This window comes from Neovison vison, chromosome 4 (assembly GCF_020171115.1).
Source record: "Neovison vison isolate M4711 chromosome 4, ASM_NN_V1, whole genome shotgun sequence".
Taxonomy (NCBI): Eukaryota; Metazoa; Chordata; class Mammalia; order Carnivora; family Mustelidae; genus Neogale; species Neogale vison.
Genome location: NC_058094.1, coordinates 224,042,708 through 224,065,168, shown reverse-complemented (window position 1 = coordinate 224,065,168; position 22,461 = coordinate 224,042,708). Strand labels below are relative to the sequence as shown.

Below are 22,461 nucleotides of genomic sequence, written 5' to 3'. Positions count from 1 at the left end.
ACAGAAGATCCCTTCCGGTTCTCAAAGTGCCACTTAGGAGACTGAATCTTCCCAAACCTCCCGAAGCGGCTTCCAGCTCTCCCGAACTCTGACTCCTCCTGAAACAACTGCCCAGCAGAGCGTCACGCTCCGGCCGGTGCCCGGCTTGCCGCAAACCCGCTCCTGCAGCAGCCACCGGCCTTGAATAGCCGGCCTGGCTCTCCGCAGCGGCTCACCCTCGCCACCTCCTGGACCGTGCCCCGGGCTGGCCGCCGGCCGCAGGCTGATGGCCCAGCAGCCACCCCGCCCCTTCCCAGTCCCGACGCTGCTACTGCTGCAGCTGCCAGGGCTCCCACCCCCCCGGATGTCCCCGTGCCAGAGAGGACTCTGGCTCAGTCCAGCCTGGCACTGTTCACGCCTCGATAATGCCCTTGAGCACGTTTGCTATTCTCCGCCTCCTAAGAAAAATACGGCCCTTTGGCTGCCATGGGGGATGGAGGTCTGAGCACCTGGGCTGGTTGAAGCTACGGATCACCATGTGGTTTAAGTGTCTCTGCTGGGCCATCCCAGAAGCTCATCATATGCTCGTGGCTCATGCTGGATGGAAAACACGAGAAGATTTCACGCACTGTGCTGATAAGTATCAGCGACTGCTTCTTTCTTCCCACGTCCTTTTTCATGGTGAAGTTTGTTACTTTTTCACTAAAGCAGAATCATAGCTGTAATAATCATTCTCACAGTAATGAGAGCTGCTGCCGAAACACCTGTGTGTTAATCCTCTTTCGATGACAGCTTTTAATTATATTCTCGATGTAGAGCGAGGGGACTGTTCTTCTCACTGTTTCTCCAGTTACTTTGAGAAAGGAGGCATGAGCCTGGCCTTCCCTCAGAGCCCACTTCGTATGCAAAGCCAAGAAGGACTTCCTGTCCCTTTCAGCGATAGGCTGAGTCCAAGCCCCTCCTTTCTAGAATGGGGAAGGAGCTCTTAGGGAAGCTCTGCCCTGTGTCTCGCCTGTGATAACTGACGCCCGTGTGATGTGTTCACACGGCCGCTTGCTGGCTTCCTGGCTGACCGAGAACATTCCAGAGCCCCTGTTTGCTGCTCCTGCTCTGGGGCCACCGTGCAGCCCGATTCTGGATATCGAGGAGCAGACGTTTACGCAGGGGAGATTTGCTTCAGGGTGTGTGGGTTAAAGGATCACAGAGAGGGTCAGGGCTTTAGGAACAAAGAAAGGAGCCGGCTGGAAGCAGGTTCTGTGGGAGGCAGTGAGGGTTACATGGAGGAAGAAAGCTAAGGGAGTAAAGGTAAAAGCAAAGATAAAGAAATAACTCAAAAGTTCATGAGTCTGATTCCACACCGGGCTTTCCAGAGCACTTCTCCTGGACGGATTCCATCCCCCCGAGACGTGCGAACTGTATCCCTATTTCACATGGAAATCCTGAGTAATAACCTGCCTGCCGTCCCTCAGCGGCTCAGTGGCGGAGACGGGATTCGAAGCCCACGTTAACCACACGGCGCTGCGGCAGGGATGCCCGCTCGGCGCCTGTGGCTGAAGTTGGAGGAAATTCTGGAGACCCACAAACCCAGATCCTTTATTAGATGGAACTCAAGACTCAAGAGGAAGAGTGGGGACACTTGGTCAGGGCAGAGCTTCTTAGGAGAGCAGAAGTCAGAAGCGTCTTGGGACAGCTGCCTGTAGACTCTCACAGCTGCTGAACGGATCTTCTTTCTGGAAAGCCCTCCTCCCCACCACCCCTGGGGAGGACATTAGTTGCAGAACAATTATTTTTTCATGCTGGTACACAATAGTTTGTGTCTGGGAGATGCATCTGATGCCCACCTCTGAGACAAAAGGAAATGAGAAGCCTGGATGTGGACCTCCTTGTTTTTGTCAAGGGAAAAGCGGCTGCTGACTCATCATGGCAGCCCCTGTTCGGAAGCTTTGTTCCCAGGTCACCAGTGCTTCCATAATTGTTAAATTCAAAGAACATTTCTTCTAGCCTGATTTGACACAGGGCGCTTGATATTACTTGGCAACAATAAACAGAGCATTTCATGGAATGCTCTCCTCTTCTAGATTCTTCCGGGCTTATTCCCTCCCGTTCCCTTCAGTCTTCTTCCTGAGAGGCTATTTTTCTGCCTGTCTCTTCACTGTTCTGTCAAGTTCTGACCTCAGCCCTCTACTGTTCTCTTCCTCTAGGTTGTTCTTGTTTAAACAAATCAGAATTCCAAGACCATAATAAATGCTTCCCTATCTCTTTCCATTTACAACTTTATTTGGTCTCCAAAATTTCTGGCTAGAGTGCGTGGAAAGAAAGAGATAGGAAGAAAGTTGGAGCCCATCTCTACCCAGGGATAAGCTCAGAAAAAGAAGAAACTCAGGTCAGTTAGGGTCACCTGTTATGACGAAAACCAGGTAGAATTTAATCAGCATGCTTGAGATGGATAGGGTTGAGAAAAGCAAAACTCGTCTAGGTAATCTGGACAAGACGGATTGATAAAATGAAATATGCTCACATATTCAGCAGGAATCAGCGGGCCTAATATGTAATTAATAAAAAATAATTTAAAAAAGTAATGTGTATATTTTGAGAACTACAACATGAGGGCAGGATTTGGAAGGGGCTGGGTTCCAGTTGGGGTCGAGAGGAGTATTTTATCTCAAAATCGATGGCTCTTTCATAGCCCCTGATGACACGGCCTGTTAACAAGTCAGTCTTACTTCCAAAGCTAACTAAGTGAACACATTTGTAGGCTGCCCATATAGCACCGAAGGAGCTGACATCCAATTTTTGTGACTTTCTAATGTTCTTAAAGCATTCCAACACAATTATGAGAGATACCGTGGGGCTCTGGCCCTGGTTAAAATTAGCTGACCCTCAGTGAGGCTCTAGCGTGGGGTGACAGGTGGTAGGACTATGAACAACAATCAGGTCATGTCTGGTTTTGCTTGGTCTGGGACGGCCACAGTTGACTGATTTGATCAATTAATTCCCAGAAACTTAGAGAGGGGGTCTAAGGTGGCCATAGCCTGAACGTCCTTCAGACTTGCTCTCTTGTCATTCACCAGAGGAAAAATGGCTAATTCCCTAAAACATCAGTGTTCTGGAAAACAAAATTTAATATTTCATCATAGAAACAGGTACTAATTTGAAGTAATATTAGCTTCAGCTGGAAGATGTCAAAAGCAGAGACCAAACTGTGAGGCTAGGTAGACTTCTTACAAAAGATGTTTAACTCCTGCTCTGTTTAAATTTCTCAGTGTTGATCTCTTTCTCATGTAAAGACAGTACGCAGGGAGGAGTTCACATCTTTCTCTGCCTAGAACCTTGAGGATGAGCAGAAAAAGGAATAATAAGTTTCTCCTCATCATTTTAAGCAAACCTGAGCTTGGGGAGCTCATTTCCTTCTCTTTCTCCCTCTTTTCCTCCTTTCCTTCCTCACAGTTACAAGTGTCCTAAATTACTGAAGACTTTTATCAGTTCTAAAACCACAGACCTAACACTGCCCAGATCAGAGCCCTCCATGATACCCCAGCTTCCCCTCTGATCCTGCAGCTGAGGACCACGAGTTCTGGAGAGAGCAGAGAGTGGGGCCAGATTTAGGTTTCCCGAGTCATCTTCCTTGTTTCATTCTGTCTTGATGGAGACCACACGAAGCCTAGACTCTTACTTTTGGAAAGACCTCTATCAAAACATTCCAGAGACCTTTATTTTTTTTCCATTGTCAAGGTTATTAAAACCAACAGGGGGGTGGCGCAGGGAGCCTGGGTGGCTGAGTCGGTCAAGCACCGCCTCTTGGTTTTGGCTCAGGTCATGGTCTCAGGGTTGTGGATGGAGCCCCACATCCCCATGATGGAGCCCCGCGTCTCCACACTCAGCAGGGAGTCTGCTGGAGATACTCTCTCCTCTGTCCCTCCCCTGACTCACCGACACACCCGCTCTCTCTCTCCCAGTAAATAAATAAAATCTTAGAACAACGACAACAGAGGGAAGTCACAAAGGCCTTTCCTTCTATTACTCACCAACAAAGAGCTGGCTGTAGAGCTCCAGGCGCGTGTGACCTTCTGTGGGTGCCTTGCGGACCTGCTGCGGCAGCCGATCCACCTGTAAGCTGGCTTGCTTGACATTCCTCTCCGCGGTGACCCGGTGCCACTGGTCATCATTTAGAGGGGAGGGCGACCGCACCACAATCTCCACCGGCCCATTTCCAACATCAAATGAAAAGGATACTTCGGTGGCAGCTGCAGGAGCAGAAAGCACAAGAGGCCCGTGAGTAGCTTCCTCATAGCAGTGATTTCGAGAGGAAAAAAACAAAGCTGGGAGAGAGAAAGAATCTACGCCCATCATTCGCTACCAAAGTTCAACGGCAAAATCATTTGAGGAAGGCTAAAACACCAATCTGCTTTAACTGTATTTCCTCCAAGGGGAGGGAAATAGATGTGGATCGGGGGCCGGGAATACATTCATTTTCTTAGTCAACCTTTAGAAGCTTGTCCAGAGGTTACCATCACGGACCCTCTCCAGATAAGCAAACCCAGCCCTGGAGAAGTTAAGCACGTGCACAGTGTCTCAGGCTCAGTGGGCAGGGGACCCGGGACCGTAACCCCAGCTTGTCAGCCTCCAAGCCCCAGAGCTGGTGATCACACACAATGTCACTCTTTGAGTGAGCTTTGAGAGCTTTCAGGAACACCCGTGTCCTGCTCCCTCTGCAGGGGTTCTGGTTCGGTGGGTCTGGCAGAGAGCACTGGTGATTTCTAAAGGCTGCTTGGGAAATATTAATGTATAGCTAGAGTTGAGAGCTATTGCTTTGGGAGAGCTTACGATACTCTATTTTATTAACATAGTCCTTGCGGTTCCTCTTGAAAGCTAGGGAGCTGCGAGTGTTGAGGCAATGGAGGTGACCTGCATCTCTTTTGGGCCACTGTGGCGATCCACGAGGTGCCTCAAGATTCCTGCAGAACAGCCCCTCCCCCGCACCACTGGCTGTGCAGCTCGGCCTCTCTCCATCCGGAATGCCGCATCCCTCTGGTATCCTACCCTCCAGCACTGACCACATAGCATTCTTTTTTTCCATAGACCTGCTCAAAGTCCGTAATAAATCACCTTTCAACAAGAGAACAGTGCATTAGGGTGGTTTGTTCTGGCAGCTTTCATCGTAAGGAGCTTTCCTACTTCACATTTTAGGTTTTAATTTCCTCAGTGGCCACCTAACACTTTATAAACGTGCTTTTGGAATGTGTATTTTTTTCTTGCGATTGGCAGGAGAGGCCGCTGAGCAGAAACGCGGTGCTGGGGTCCCAGCTCCTCTGGCTTGGTGAGCTTTTCTGGACAGGAAAGATGCGGCCGGCGAGTGGATTTCCCAACGTCACTTATAAAGAGATTCAGCCCCTTTATCTATCCACTAAGCCTTCTGCCTAATCTCTAAGCAGTTTAATTAAATATCTGTCATTTTTTCCCAGGCTAATGGAAAATTCAGCTTCTTCAGACTGGTACCATTTTGAGACGGTGTCGCAAGCAATCAAACTTCTAATTTAAAAACCGCAGTGGGCTGGATTCTCTCCGGACGCGGACTGTTCCTTGCCTCTGGGTCAGGCTCCTCTGAAAGCTGCATTAACTTTATTAAGCTGGAGGGATTTTAGACACAGCGCTCAATTTAATCAACCTAATTGTACCAAGGAATTTTGATCCTTTATGTCATTAGAAAGAGAAGTTTAATTTTAACACCTGTGGTGAAGCTACACGTATTTCCGTACAGCATCTCCTCTCTATTGGGGCTCATGCCTTCAGGGGTCACCGTGACTCAGTGGGGGCCGGTGACCTTCATGAAGGTTTCTATGGGAAGACCAGAAGGCAGGTTGACAATCTTACGACTCATGGACTGAACGATCTTTCCCTGTATTTTCTGGCAGAGCCAGTGGAGAAAAGTTGCCTCCAGTGTTAAGACTGAATCTGTTGTGCTCCTGTAGTGTGCTACGTTTTAGCAGATGCATTTTGAAATGTAAGTTGTCAGAAGATCAAGAGCGCACGGGTTCCTGAGCTAAGTAGGAAAGATTGTTTCATTTTAAAGGCATCAACAACCATCAGGGAAATAGAATTTTGGGATAAATTGAGTTTAACCCTAAGGTTTGACTTGGAAGGGTGAATGCTGCTGTCACTCCCTCCCCTCCTCTCTTGCTGCTATGATGAGTTTTTGTCGAGGTCCTTAAAATGTCACCATTTGGAGAAACTCTGAGTACCAACAGTTAAATAGGAAATGTTCATTTTTTTTTCTCTGCTTGGCACACTAGAGCCCGTGTTTCCTCCTGTGCACATGGTCTTCTTAACACCAACACTTCGCTCCAGAGAAGGAAAGGACATCTCCAGGATCCTGCTGTAGCTCCGCCCCCAGGCGCAGTAAGAGGCAGTCAAGGTCAAAGGCCTCGGAGAGCAGATTCCTCCGTAAAGGGTCTCTACTCAAGCTCTGGCGTAGAAATATTCACATTTTCGGACATTCCTTCTCTTGCTTCCCGAGGAAGGGGCCGCGGGTCCCGCGTGTGTGCAAAGGAAAGGGCTCCTTTTCGTCAGTCACTCAGTGTCAGCTCCCCTGACTCTGCTAAGGGATGCCTTTGAGAATCATCTCCCCGTCAAACGGCAAGTGTGTTTTAAAAGCTTCTAAAGTTCAGTTTGTGGCTGATTGCTCTTGCTCTTCTGGGTGAGAGGAGCTGACATTTAAAAAGAGATAATTACAGAGAGAGTCAGGGAGCGAATAAAAGGGAGGCAGCATCAAAGACACGAGAGCCAATGACACCGTCCTTACTTAATGTGGGTCTCCAGTCGGAGGCTGCAGAGTTGCCCTGTTTCTGCCAGTAAGGCAGGGCACTTCTTACATACTGAAAGCAATCTTATTTCCAGAAATAAGAATTTGAGGACAGAATGGGATGCATTGAGTGTTACTCCCTGGAAAGAAGACTGTAACCAACATGGATGGTTGTCTTTCTCTTAGCATCAAGAACTGGGAAGCGCGAGAGCTTTCCCCCGACCGCTAACTGACAACATAGTCTCCCATGGTTTCACGGGTGCTGGCGGAAGACAGAAGCCTCCTGGGTCCGAGACAAAACACATTATTATTCACGGTATGGCAGGCAGCGTGGGCTTCGGGTCCACATGGATTTCTCTTGTCGCCCAAGTTCCACTATGGGGGACCATGTGAAGCAGCCAGATGGAATCTGCAGGGAGTTGATGTCACAGCTGAGGGACCTGAACTTAAGAAACCCCACTCCTTTAAAGGGGCAGCTAGCAAACTAGCTCAATTTTTGCCCTGTGGAGAGACGTTAGCTTCATTATCCTGGTTGGGAAAGAAATCTATCTCCGTCTTCCAAGACTGTGGGCTGCCCTCACATCCTTGGAGAGGTCTGAACAAAGCAATTGATGCCTCTTTCTCAGAAGACAAGCAGAAACTGGGGAGACTCACGGGGAATGTTCCTCCAACCAATGGCCACACTCCCTTTTCCAGTTTTGTCCAGAAATCTCTGTACCCCCACAGAATCATAAGCTTTAGGTACGGATGGCCCTACTCCAGACCGAGAACATGAATCTGGATTTGTCAAATCAAATATGGAAACCTCACACTCCTTACCAGTCACCTACTTAGGATGGGACATATCATTCCCTCCTGCCTAACAGGATATGAGGAGAGTCTTTAGGGTTCTTTTGGGACAAATTTCTTAGCTCAGAGGAGAAGAGACAGTCAGCCTCTTTGTACCCCTTCCTCTTGGGGGTGGAGGTCGTGGCTCCTAATGTTGCTGGGGCCATCTTGTAACCAGACATGCAGAGGAAAACAGAGAGGGCGATGGGATAAACTTGGGTCCTTGGTGATGTTCAGCCCTTAAGTTATTCCCAGAGCCTCTCAACACTTTTCGTGTGAGACACTGACTATTGTTTGAGTCATTTTTTATTACAGCTGAAAGCATGCTCACCCCTGCAGGGAATGGTTTGGGAATCAGTAGATGTGACCTCGGGCCGTAGCCCTGCCTTTTCACCTTTTGGGTCTCAGTGGACTGGTGTCTAAAATGAGGATTACATTTACAGTTTTCCAAGACTTTTTGTGTCCTAATCGCGAGCATCCCTTTGCATGGCAACATTCTGTGATGTAATTTGCAAGAGATTCTAAGAGAAATAATAAAATACAGCTAATCTTACTGGTAATTTTAGATATCGAATCCTTACAGGGTGAAAAGATGACATGAAAAGAGAAAGCACAAAGTGGCATACCGGCATCAAGAAAGATCAAGAAAGGAGAGATGGGGGAAAGGCCCTTCGACTCAGTCCGGTGCACGACTCCATCGGAGGGACTCAGAGCCATCAAGGGGACAGAACCACACACAGCTCTGGGGCCCACCCCCCCCATCCCTTTTCATTTCCAGCAGGAGGCGCTATTCGCTCTCATTCTAACTCAGCAAGTTTTCCACAAACCACCTCCAAGCTTCACAGACTGAGGGACCAATTTAACAACTGTCCAGAAGAGCAGACTCTTGGGCTCTCAGTTCTCTCAGCAGGTGAGGTAACACTTAGGCATTAGGTCATTCAATATGGAACAGGTAAAGGGAAAAGACAAGGCCGGGTATACACCGTGGGCTTGCTGAGAAGACTGGCTAACGCTGTTGCAATTTTGATGATGATTTGTTTCTTTCATCTTAAAATGGAGCTTAAGGATTGGTAGGGTTATTCCGCACAAAATATTGTTTGATCCATACAACGAAACTGGTAATAGGCAGACCAGATATTTTAGCCTCATTCTACAGTGGAGAATGTTATGGGTATATTTTCTTCTTTTTTTAGGAAGGAAGGGCTAAGTGGACATCAGGAGACCTAAGGATTTGGGCAACATGAGACGGTCACGAGAAGAGGCAGGCAGATGGCAAATAAGGTCCCTGCGAGAATCAGAGAGATGAGGAAAAGAAGGAAGAAGGGCGGGGGATATCTCTGCTCTTATCTAAGGCGGGGCTCCATCCGTAGCCTGGAGGCTCTCCATCCTTTCTTCCCTACACGAGGACTTCAAGGACCTCGGTGCCAGCAAGCTTCCCTTCTCTTCTACAACACCAGTCATTAGCGTTCTGTTGCATCACTCCCACATGAACATCTGAGCAGCCACCACCACTACAAAACACTTCCCTTGACCTTATTTCTATTTCTTTGCTCTCTTTAGTTGCCACATTCCTTGAAAGAGCTTCCTGTAGTGTCTGTATCTGCTTCTGCTCCTCTTAGTCTTCCTTTAACCTCATCACCTAAGGCTTTCTTGTGCACTACATTGTGAACCGGTTCCTGCCCCAGGGCCTTAGCACTTACTGTTACCCAAATAACTGTGTCTGCTTTACCCAAATAATTATGTGTCTTCTCTTTTACCCTTCTGCTCACATGTCATTGTATTAGAAATTCCTTCCCTAAACCTTCCATGTCAAATAGTGAATCCCTCTCTCAGCTGCCTTTTCTCCTCTCTCCTGATTTTTTTTTTTTTTTTTTGGACCTGTGTAGCATGCATTTTATCACCAATCACCATCTGGCACAATATACACGTGCTCCTGGCCTCACTAAACAGAGGTGTTTTCTGTTTTGTTCATTCATTAGATCCTCAGCACCTAGAACAATGCCTGCCGCAGACTAGGCACAGTTTGTGAATAAATGAATCGATGAACAGAAACACTCCTGCCGAGGAGGTCAAACTATTATAATATATTCTTCTCCTACCCACTTAAGCCCCCATGTTGCATCACCACTCCCTCATATCAGGGAGATCCATGAAACAAGATGGGATAGGGAGGGAGAGAAACCATAAGTGACTCTTAATCTCACGAAACAAACTGTGGGTTGCTGGGGGGAGGGGGGTTGGGAGAAGGGGGGTAGGGTTATGGACATTGGGGAGGGTATGTGCTTTTGGGTAAATTGGAAGGGGAGATGAACCATGAGAGACTATGGACTCTGAAAAACAATCTGAGGGGTTTGAAGTGGCGGGGGGGTGGGAGGTTGGGGTACCAGGTGGTGGGTATTATAGAGGGCACAGCTTGCATGGAGCACTGGGTGTGGTGAAAAAATAATGAATACTGTTTTTCTGAAAATAAATAAATTGGAAAAAAAAATCCATTTACTTGTTTGAATCTGGATCCAAATAAAGTCCATAATTGTGATTATTAAAAAAAAAAAAACTATTATAATATAGATGCTCTGAGCAAGGAAACCCACACATTTTCCAAAGGCAAACCAGAATTTAAGCGACAGGCATACATAAGGAATGGCATCTACTCTTCTACAAGCATCTGTCTTGAGAGCATGAAGTAGGAATGTGGATCTTCTCAGTCTAGGATCAGGATACACTGGTGACACCAGCTCGAAACAAACTATGCTAAAGGTTGTTTCCAAATATATGACATCTGAGGATCAAAGGCTTATCCAGGATAAACTCAGCAGTTCATCAGAAGCATGTTCCGAAGGCTCCCGTCAGAGATTCTCATGCAGTAAGTTGCGGCAGGGCCTTGGAGTTTGCATTTTGTCAACGCCAGGTGTCCCTGATGAAAACGGTCCTGGAATTCTGCTTTGATCACCAAGTGCCTTTCTAGCAGCAAGGTCCCAAGAATCAAAGTTTATTTCCTGGCCATCCAAAGAAAGACGTTCAAGACTGTACAGTAAAGAGTTTAACTTTGCTTAAAGAGCGGTCCCCACGCGGCCCCTGGCTTTGGGAGAGCAGTATCTAAACCCTTGAAGTGTTGTGCCTGCTAGGAGTGTCTTTGTTCACCCAAGAGTCCTGCCGGATAGTGTCATGGTGTGATTTAGCATGGGGGCTGACGGTCAGTGCAGGGGGAGGGGGAGGTGTGGTGCACATAGTTCAGTGGCCCAGGGGCCTGGAGACCGAGGCCAGTCACGCGGGCAGTCAAGCATCCTACAGATCGGAGCCCGGATAAAGATTCTGAACACCGAGGCTCAGGGGAGCTGCCCCGCTTGGCGGTACCCCACACGTTCTGTCACTGCCAGTGCCAGGGAGGTGACGAGTCTGTGACTCTGTAGGGAGAGCACACCCGCAAACTCAGCATCTGGCCTGTCGCGTGCTTCCTGCCCTGTGCGCTCCTGCTCCCGTCTGCGTCTAAGCTCTCTTCTTCCCCTGTGATGACCGTGACCCCCAGCACAGCAGCCTTCCATGAGTTCTGCGAGTCTTCTAGGAGCTGTCGGATTGAGGGTGGGTTTGATGACCCCCTGAACGTGCAGTGGGCGCCCGAGGTGCGTGCAGCCCCTCATGGGCTGTGGTCCTTCTAAGCTTGCCATTGGATTCTCGGCGAAAACCAAACAGCCAGTTCGGTTTCAAAGCTCCACGCTCGCCCTCGCAGCCCGGAAAGGAAACCGAGGCTGTGAGATGCTGACATCCAGTTATAACTAAGCACAGAGGGTTCATTTTTCTAATCATTCTGCACTGCCTTTCATATTAATGTACCGGAAATTAAAAAAAAAACATTTTTCTTTGTAATAGTCATAGTGTGTGAATAGAGAAATTTTTAGAGCCAAATATGCATATTCACACCCTAACACTTGGTGTTAAACACATCTGAAAATGAACGCTGAGAAGGAAAGTTTATTTGAAGTCTTTTGGAAATTCTTCAAGGAAATGCCTGCAGCTTAAGAATCAATGTTCTGAACTCATTTTAGAACCTCTGGTATCTTGATAACCTCTTGAGTATGAGAAATATTTCTCTTTATGTATCTTGGCCTTTAAGCTTTTTATTACGGTTAAAAAATAACTTCACAAACAAAGACATCCACAGAGAAAAGGAAGCAAAAGGGAGTTACCATGGGCCATGCAAAAAACAGAGAGCAGTCTTTAAAATGCAAAGCCTTTCTAATTTTAGTTTTCTCCATGCATTTAACTGCCTTCTGAGAATAACTTCTTGAATATTAATGGACCTATATGACTGAAAAAGGAAAAAGACAAAAATCTTTCCAAAATGACATGTGCTATGAAACAGGACCTGTCCTTAGCAAGGGACACATCAACAGGTTTAAAGTACCCTCATGTTTGGAACCAGGGGAGATTTGTGTGCTGGGCAGAGAGTGCCTAGTTTGGAAAAAGAGATGAAAGTCCCAGATGGTGACTGTGGGGGTAGGGTATTTGTGATAAAAGGAAATGTAGAAGCTGGACCAGGGGTAATTTATGGGGTTGCTTTCAGATGATGTCAGAGAGAGCAGGTGATTTGAGATGCGCGGCTTTGGAGAGGTCAAGGAGAGGCTGTGAGATGTGATCTCCAAAGGAGGAAATACGACCGTATGCTGAAACAGCTAGAATCGGAACAAAGCCGACAGATGTAAACTTGAACCACCCTGGAACATATAAGGAGACAACATACCAGTTGATTAGTGAATTGGGACTTCTAAATGGCTGGGTGGTGGACAGCTCTGCCTGTTTGTACACTGATAATGAGGAAAAGCCACCAACGTGACCACAGGAGGGAGGATGAGGCTGCGGAAGAGGGCTGCTGGAGGGGTCTGGGAATACGTCTCTTAGAGTCAGATCGACAAGGGGACATCTGGGTTCTGGTTGCCACGGACTGAGTTGCAGCCCAGACTGAGGTCTCAGCACAGGCACTGTTTGTCTCTCTCTGGTTTGTGCCAAATTGTTTCCTATCCAGCATAACCTTTCAATGCTGCATTGGCATGACTTCAGACGAAGTCTCTCTTAAAAAAAAAAAAAAGGATCAAATAAAGATTCTAGATTCTACACACTATGGACCAATATAAAAAGAGATTCATTGTGTTCTCCATGACAACACCAGATGCACCTCAACCACAGTGTATTTGCAGTATCAGGCAGGGAATGGAGAAAAAGGGAAACTGCGTCACAGGCTAACAGAGACTTTAAACGAGAATGTAGAGAGACAGGAAAGAATAGGAGAGCCACTGTTTATATAACAAGCTTTCTTAAAGTGTGAAAAACTTCTATTAAAGCTCCTTGGGCTCGCTGCAAGAGGCGCACAGCTGACCTAAATTATCTTGTTCATTTTCTCTGGCTATGATGACTAAAACTCATTCATTATCTTCTACGTAGCAGGAATATTAGAAATGAGGAAACTTGGGGTTGAATATTAAAAATACAGGATCACAGAATCCCAGGGTTGAAATGTCTCAGGATAAATGCTCTATCAGTAGGGTAGAAGGGTGAACACACCCAGAGGTTATATATTTCCATCTCTGAAAAATGACTGGAAGTCACTTCATGGTGGCCCTTAGGACTGCACCACCAAATTTCTGCTTGAACCAAGTAACAGTGCTTCCTCATATGGCATGCTTCCCTTTCCCTTATTTCTGATGATAATAGCTGAAAACACAACCTTCCTGATTATACTGCATAAATAAATATTTGGGCTCCCTAAAGACTGCACAGAGAAAACCTGTAAGAATGCTTTTTTTAGGGTCAGTTTATACCAAGTTCAAATAACCACGTTTCATTTTTTCATGATTTGCTGAGCAAATGAAACATGGTTTCTCTCTAGAATCACTCCATTGAGGGCACGGCTGCAGGTGGGTTTGTGTGGCTGGTCAGACTCTGCCTAAGACTGGTTTCATGTACCCTCTAGAAGGTGAACAAGGTGTTGGAAGATGTACAGAACAAGCATGGAACAGGGTCCTGCTGGGCACATCCCTGTGTGGCCTTTCCAAATGAGGTCCTTCATTTTCATATGGGTCTGCTTCATGCTGTGATATGTGAGTGAGCCCTAAACACACGGAAAGTATGGGGTTTGCTTTCGTGTGGGATGATGGGTTTGGGAATTCACAAGGGGAAGCCAGTAGATCAGGACGTGAGAAAAATCTACCTTTTCAAAGTGAAGCCCAACAATAAAGGATCATTGATTAAATGAAGCTCTCGGCAACCGAGACACTGTTTTCCAATCTTTTTATAACCCACACTTCCATTTGTTGACATAAAAATCTGATTATCATCTCCAGATGCTGATGTGCCCAGATATGGGAGGCTAGTGGGGAATAAAACATATTCCTGAGTATCTCAGATCAACACTCCACCAACCAACAATAATTTTTTTTAGGATTTAATTATATATTTGAGAGAGAGAGAGAGAGCGAGCACGTGCACACACCCACATGAGTGTGCAAGTTGGGGGAGGGGTTGAAGGAGAGAATCCCAAGCAGACGCCCCGCTGAGCACAGAGGCCGAGGGAGGGCTCAAGCTCATGACCCATGAGACCATGACCTGAGCTAAACCAAGAGCTGGATGCTTAACGGATTGAGCCACCCAGGCACGCCCACTCCAACAATAATTTTTTTGTGCATTACATTCTGTAAATTACAGAACAAAACCAATAGCTTTTCTGTTTTGTTTTGTTCATATAAAATAAAGATTTTCCAAACTACACACACTCTCTTAGAGATTCTGATACAGTCTCTGTCCTCAGCCGAAAAAAGAAATCACTGTTGTAGAGTTTAAAAAAAAGAGAAAAACTGACATGAAAATCTGCTTCTAAAATATCATTACATGAAACAAGTGGGTTTTGAACAGTATGCACCATATGATCTTATTTTTGTAAAAAATCCTATGTGAGCACATAGAGAAATGTTTCGAAATGGCACACCAAAAGAGTATTGGTAAGTATACTAGAATATGAGATTATAGGTGATTTTTTTTGTTGTTGTTTATTCTTTCTGCTTCCCTGGACTTTTAAATCATTTAACAATAAACCAACAATATTTGTATAATTTTTAAAAGTCACAATCTGGTAATTTCCACTTCTTTAACTAAGGTTGGTGACATTTTAAGCAACCCTATTCTATAATTTTAATGAGCATTTAATCAGAGAGATCCATCAAAATGCTAAGAATGGGGTTTCATTTAAATACAGAAAATTAGAAGGAATTTAAAAGTGGACTGAAACATTCCTCCTTAGTTCTCTCCTATTTTTAAGATACCTGAGGAGATTAAAAAAGAGGGAGAGTGTGGTCAAACTGTACCATAAAATAATTTTGAACAAGGTGTGAAATTTTTTCCTATTAAAAATGGCTAAAAACAAGGGCATGCTATTTTTCAAAGTAAAATCCTCACAGGTCTGAAGTGCCCGCATGTTCCGTTGTTTAAACTAATGTATACAGGATTCGGAATGCAAGATGAGCATAATTCAGTGTTATAATTACACTTGACAGATATACACTGTTTCTATTATTCATTGGCTCTGGTTGCACTTACCCAGAAAGACCCTGCAGAATACTAAGTATCAGCCACTCTTCCTGAGAAGTCATTTGGCATTCTCATCAGTTCTCATCGCAGGAATCAAATGCAGAGATGCAGAAAACCAAATTTGATCATTTTAACACTATCCGCAAAAGCAAGTAAAATGAATAATTTCCCGAGAGGCGTTGGGTCCAGCTAGCTTTCTTTTGTCAAACTCTTAACACAGATATGTGGGCGGGTCATTACTCTAATGAAAAACATCTTTTAACTGGTCCCTGGGCTTTCACTATATTCTTTTCAATTCCTCAAATGCTCCACGATCTTCCTCCTCTACTTGCTTTCGCCTGTGCTATTTTCTTTCTGGAAAAATGCCTTTATCTCCTTTATTTCCCTGTCATCCTCCAAGGCAGATCCAATGTTGCATCTCCTGGAACCTGCCTCTATGTGTTTAGGTAAGGTGAAAGCCGATTCCTTTTCACTGCCGCGGTGCCTGTGGCAGACGCTGGTAACTTTTCATGAGAAGTTTATGTTTTCCCTTCCACAGTCACCTCCAAGAAGCCACCGTGCATCCAGGAGCTGCATTTTCCAGTCCTCTGAAATCTTGGTGGAGCCACGTGACCAGTTACAGCAATGGAATGAGAGCGGGAGCGTGTGTCACCTCTGGACCGGTGTGGATAGGAGACAAGGCTTCTCCACCCTGCCTTTCTCTGCCTGCCAGCTGGGCTTAGTAAAGCCAAGGGTCCATGAGATGGTGGCGCCACAATACAAAAGGAGGCTTGAGCTCAAGTCACCTTGTGCAAGAACTTCATAGAGCAGAGCATTAATGTTAGACCGCCATATAGTCGCCAAAACCTGTGGTATTAGTCATTACAGCAGCTTAACGTGTTCCTACACATGAACATCTCTCATTCCTGATTCACTTATTTATGAGGTTAAAAAGTTAGCCAAAGGGTCTCCTCCCTCGGACCACTGGAATTTTGAAAGGGTGAATTCTCTCATAATGGTCTCATTATAGTTTCAACACTCATCTATCAGAACACTGTAACATTAAAAAAATATATGGGTTGTGATATTATAGTTGAATGAATTTGTGGCATTCTGTAATACTGTAATTGCTAGAACTAGGACATTTTAGAGGAAAGAGAAGGGCTAGGAGCCATCTGGGAGCTTAGACTGACTCCTATGTGTGCCTGTGAATGTTGCAGCTGCCTCCTTTGCTCACCCCGAAGTCAGAAAGGCAAACAAACCCTTGCCCTCTGGGGAGGTTTGTCCAGGACAAGCTCAACATTGAGAAACATGGGCAGAAATTTCCTTTGTTCTTCAACATTTCTGCTCTACATTGAACAGACTCCAGAACCTACGACCTAGACTTCGAGCAGACATTCGCACTTTTCACTTTTCAGCCACACCTAGAAAACAAACAAACCACTAAAGACTTTACGGTTAGCCACGGAATACGAGTGCCATTTACAGGACTATCTCTATAAGAAAGTGCATTCTGAGGTTCCAAAGAACCGACTCAGGAATTCCTGTACCATGATCCTGTGTAAGTCGGGAGTTATCTAAACTAAGACATGGGGAAAAAGTAAAATATAAATATTATAGAGTTAGAAACAAGTCTTTTTTCCTCAAGTGTTTAAGAATAGTATATTTCAGCTTTGACCCTCATCCTATATGAGAATTCATGGAAGCCTTTATGTTTCTCTTTGTCTCCTCCAAGTTCCTATCTTGATCGCTATGAAACGTTATCTTGTACTTTGAGCTGAATGTGTCTTTAAGAAGAGAACTCCCGGAAATCTTCATTTGTAAAAAACTGTTCTCCAGTTGACATCTAGTTGGCCGGTCTTCTGTCACCTGCTTTTACTTTAGGTGTTTGTCTGATGACTTGCAAAACCATAGCATTGTTATGCTTACCATCGTCTTTGGCCCTTTGAGATATGTCTGGTTTTGAGCTATTTCAAGTAATTTTCCCCAGTCACTCACTATGTTTAAATGAAGCTCTGCTGCCTGATTTATTGTATCTTCTTCTTCTTCTTTTAACCAGCTTTGAATTAATTGGTCCCAAGGGTCATCCTTCGTTGAATCAATTCACCAGCATTAGTAACATGTATTAACTGGCAATGGCACCAACCTTTTCTCCTTGAGACATTTGTTTCCATGAAAATAGAGAGCCTGTACAGATACTGTTCTCTTCTAAAATGGCAGAAGTAAGGTCTCTAATCTCATGTTAACTCCACATAGAGATTTCTACTTTTCTCACTAATCCTGGTGTTTATTACTGAGTAGTAATAGTACACTCTTCCTCCCATCTCTGCCTCCCACCAGAATGCATGAGTTCAAGCCTCTTTCATCTCTTCTCTTAGAATGCCTTTTGTCCTCTGGCTGGCCAGAGGCAGGCTGATTGCAGGCTGATTCCAGTAGCTGGTCTTTTTCAACACTTTCACATGCCATCTTTTTGAAAGAAAAGATTTTTTGTCCTACCACACACCGTAAATAGTACAGGACACATTGGAATTAGAGAAAGTGAGACAGAAAAAACATTCTATCAACAAAAATATCTCAATGAAACTGTAGCATTCTTCTACAGTATGACACCCACCGTATACTCTATGCAGACAAACAGTACATAAAGATGCTCCTTAATGAGGATGTCTATGTCATTTTTCAGACAATGCATAGAATTGTCTTGTAGAAATTTCAGTATTTTTAGAAAAAATGAAAGACTTCTATGAAATGTATATTTTATATCTCAAATCAAGATGTGGTTAAAAAAAAAATTGTGTGGGCAGGATTTCAACAGGGGGAGGTGGGGAGAGACTATTCCAGAACAGGCAAAGACACAGTAGGTTATAAGAAAGTTTGGGTGGAGACCAGAGAATGTCAGTAGATGGGAGGGGGAAGCCTAAAGCAAAGCTTGTGGTACTGGTGGGTGAGGGGCAGAGTTGCTATGAAAAGAAGACTAAAAAATTAGGTTAAAGTCTGGAATCATTTGCCAAGCTGAAGTACTTGAACTCTGCATTGTAATGCATTGACAAACCATCATGGTGTGTAAGAAAAGGAACGACAGGACAGATCTGTAGAAATCTGTCCTCACCGGGGAGGGCAGATGTCAGGAGGGAGGGAAAGAAGTGAGGGAGAAAAATTATAAGGCCCTCTGAATCAAGAATCCAAGGCATTGTAGCTAAAGGAGCTGTCATGGGGGATAAAGAGAGAAGTTTGAAAAGATTTCATTATCTTTGCATTTTTGTTTCGTTCATCTTTTTGCAACTAGTTGGAATTGATGCTTTCTCTGGGACTGTTCTGGTATGATGACGTACCATCAGGAACATCAGAATAACATTTCTTTATATTAAAAATAGAGGGTTCTGTCAAGATAAACAGTCTATCTAGTGTGGGGACATCAGTGAAACATTGAATATGACTTCAATCTTTCTAACCTGGATCATGAAGAAAGTGGTGATGGCATTAATTAAGATGGGGAGCACAGGAGAGGGCTTTTGGGTGAAGACGATGGATTTTCATTTTGACATATTGAGCCTGAGGTACCTTGGGTGATTCTGATGGATCCTTAATTAGAATTTACAAGTAGGGCTCCCTGATTTTGGGAAATCTCCTAATTACATGTAGTTGAAGCATGTGCAGAGGCTGGGTTTATCGGAAGCAGGTGTCATTTGTTCTCATCATCTTCAGGAGAACTGAGAACCACGGAATGGAAAGTGAAGACAATGCTTCCTTATGAGTTCACTTAGAGTGGGAGGTGCCAAGCCACAGGTGATGCTGATGGCTTCCCAGAGGTTTATAGAATTGTTGATGCTAGAAGGGCCCTTAAAGATGGTCCGGCTTGCCCTTCCTATTTTCCAAGGGAATGTGATGACATCTGGGGAGGTAAAGTAAGTGGTCTTGGGTCGCTCAGCCTGAAATCCCAGTCTTGATTTCTCTTGTTGAAAAATCGTTTCATTAACTTCTTTTTGTCATTCAATCATTCCAGATTTTCTCACAGCAGGGTTTTTCTTTTTCCATTACTGTATATTTATAGACAGTAGAATGTGCAAATGTTAAGTGTTCAGTTGAGTAAATTTTGACATATATGATCACTCCTTGGATCAAGATATGGAACATTTCCACTACTGCAGAAGGCTCCTTTGAACCCCCTTCCAGTCAACATTCCTAACCCCCAGAGATAGCTCCTGTTCTGACTTCTATCTCTGTGTATTACTGTGGCCTATTTTTGAATGTCATGTAAAAGATATCAGTATATGTTGTAATGTACATACAACGTAATGTCTGCGAGGGAATCCCATCTCTTAACATCTACTTACTTTTTATTGTCCTAAAATGCCTTTACTTTGACTGTGTAAATGGGCTGGGGGGCTACCGTGGAGATTCTAATGGCACAGGAGCCCGCAGGGAGGCCCTCCGGAGCCTGTGTTCTGGATTCCAACTGATTTTCAGAGCAGAAGTGGAGTCCCAGCGGAGGGACAAGGTAATTCTTTGGATGTGACCCGTAACACCAAGGTGATGGATAATTTTTCACATCAGGAGGACATACTCCTCTACAGCCCACCCTTAGAACTCTAGGTATTCAAAGGACTCTCCCCTCAGGGAGAATGGCAAAGAAATCTGAGTAAATGTAATCTTTGTTATTTACTATTTGTCTATCTTTTAATACTTAAAATGCAAACAGCTCATACATTACATAGCTTTAATGTAGCACAAATTTCCTCTTTAAAATTGCATCTTTGAACTTTTTTTGGGGGGGTTCTATAATAGAAATAAAAAAAACTACATCAAAAGATAGAGAATTTTTTAAGTTAAAGAATCACAATAATGTTCAGGCTTTTAATTTTTTTTTTGATTTATTTTTTTCCCTTACGTTTTTTTTCCTTATGTATTTTAATGACCAAGTCAGAATCATTCTTAAGATCCCAAACCTTTCACAGAGACTGAACTCATAGCTAGACTTGCAAAGTAGTAGAACCACTAAAATTCTTCCTAAATCTATGTGGATAATCCAGGTTGGTTTAGATAATTAAAAGAAAATTAATATAAATTAATTGGAGCTAACATCTGCTTTGTATTAATAATAACTCACCATATCTATAAAAGAAAAAAAAAAAACCCTAAATAGCATCCCCATGGCAAAACAGTCCAGCTAAGTGGGGTCAGACATTTCTCATGTTTATATTAGTGAAGTTCTTTAATATAAAAGTTGTTCCAATTCTGAAATAGTGGAAGATAAATTGCCGTTAGTTTATTTCTTCTGATTCATCAATTTCTCTGTATTGCAGAATATTTTCTCTCTGACTTTCTCGAGCATGTGTATTGCAGAAGGCTGCATCTTGGAAAATGAAAGTTTTCCTTTAATACTTTTCCCTAAGATTAGCAGGACATTAGACTGCTGCCTCCACATTTTTGTGGAGATATCCCTGCGAAATGCAAATATTTTCTCCAGCTCATCCTGATATCTGAAAAAGCTCAAACTTGGTGAACACAGGAGCTTATGCTAACATATTACAACAGTTTCTGTTGCTTTTCCTGAAATTTTCCTGGTCAGTGAACATGTCCTTCAAAAATTTTCCACTGTGTCCAAAAAGAAAACATTTTTTCTCCCACTGGTTCCCTGAAACACTGTTTCCTTTGAAATCTCTTTTAAATTGTTAAGCAAAAATAAAAACTTAATGTGTAACTATCAAAGGTGATGGATGTTAACTAGACTTACAGTTGTGGTGATCATTTTGTAATATATAAAAATACTGAATCATTATGTTGTACACCTGCAGCTAATACAATGTTATATGTCAATCATCTGTCAATTACAAAAAAAGAAAAGAAAAGAAAAAATGCCTCCATGGTCACTGTTTATCATCAGACAGTGCCAACAGCCTCCTGACTGCAGCCCCCCGTCGGGGAACCTACTGTACCATCAGCACCGCAGCCCCTTCTCCCTGTGACGTCAGGCAGTAGGCAGGGCGGCGAGGGGGCAGCTGGGCTTATTCTTTGCTCCTCAGTGCTTCTCCAATGTTCTATGGCACCAGAGTCTTCGTTCAGCAACGCGTCCCCTGTCACACACGCTTACTCTTCCCATGCTTCCTGTTGTCATCGTTTGGCTCCGAGGACCGGAACATTCGGCTCACAGGCTCTCTGTCCACTCCACCCACTGCCATCACCAGTCGGGGCCCCAGCGGTGATGTGCATGACCTGCCAACCCTCTGGCCTCTTCCTCATGCCCTGACTTTCTCCACAGCCCTTCCACACCCCCTACAATCCCCCTTGCATGGCCAGACTATGCATCTCAGACTTTCTTACCACGCCAGCTGCTTTCCTGTGAGATCGCCAGCTCCAAAATTTCACCAGCCATCATCTTTCCTTCCACATTTCAGCGTATTCTGTGTCCTTGCCCTTCCACCGTGGTGATCCCCTTCTCCATCCAGATTTTCTATGGTTCTCCATGTAGACTAGCACCTCCTCTGTTCATCCCATTTGCTCGGCAAACTCCTATGGCCTCTGCTGTGTGCCAGGCAGTGCTCTGGCCCTGGAGAGGCAATGGTACTAGATGCTCCATATCCCCCCTCCCTGGTGTGGGGTAAGATTTTGGCATTCTGAGCCCGAAATGTTCTTTCTCATTCATTTTGAGGCTCAGTTAAAATGACACAATGTCTAGAGGACCTTTTCTTGTTTCCCAGGCAGAACCAACCGTTGCTGCAGCTGGGCCACCACTGTCTATCACTTGTGCTTCTAATGTTTATTTCATCTTGCCCCAAATATTGGTTTCTATCCTAGTCTCTCCCACTGGACAGTGTGCCCCTCTGGGATGGGGCTGAGTCTTATTCTTCTTGAGGTCCTCTTTGGCACATACAGGGGAGCCAATAAATATTGGCTGTAATACCTAGACCGTTAACATATTTAGAATAGGATCTGGGGCCAAAATATCTCCGTTGCTGCTATCATACGTCACACTCGTTCACAGTGCCGAGTGCTTGTAGTTCTCACACACCTGTCACACTCCGCATTCCGACACTTTCGTTTATGCTTCTGTTTGCACTGTCTTCTCCTCCTAGAATTCTTTCCCCTTGGTCCAGCTAACATCTTCGCCCGCTCTTCCTGACTTAAGCCAGGCATCATCTTCCTCTTCATCCCTAGGAATGGCTCCTAACCTCTCCTCTAGAAGTGTAGAGCACCTTAAGGCTATCATTGTGACTCATTTATTGTATTTCAATGATCACAAGCACACTATCTGGAATCAGCTGTGTGACTGCGTAGCCCCAGTTCCCTCTTCTGTAAAATGT

The 22,461-nt window shown here is 44.7% G+C and overlaps 1 protein-coding gene across 1 annotated transcript in view; it reads right to left on the bottom strand.

Annotated features, from left to right (window-relative positions):
• The window catches only part of CNTNAP2 (contactin associated protein 2), a 1,943,304-nt gene that overhangs the window by 208,914 nt on the left and 1,711,929 nt on the right, over window positions 1–22,461 (bottom strand). Inside the window, exon 17 of the mRNA XM_044246794.1 lies at window positions 4,005–4,223. Within this exon, the coding sequence (XP_044102729.1) occupies window positions 4,005–4,223 (219 nt within the window). The remainder of the gene's footprint in view (window positions 1–4,004; window positions 4,224–22,461) is intronic.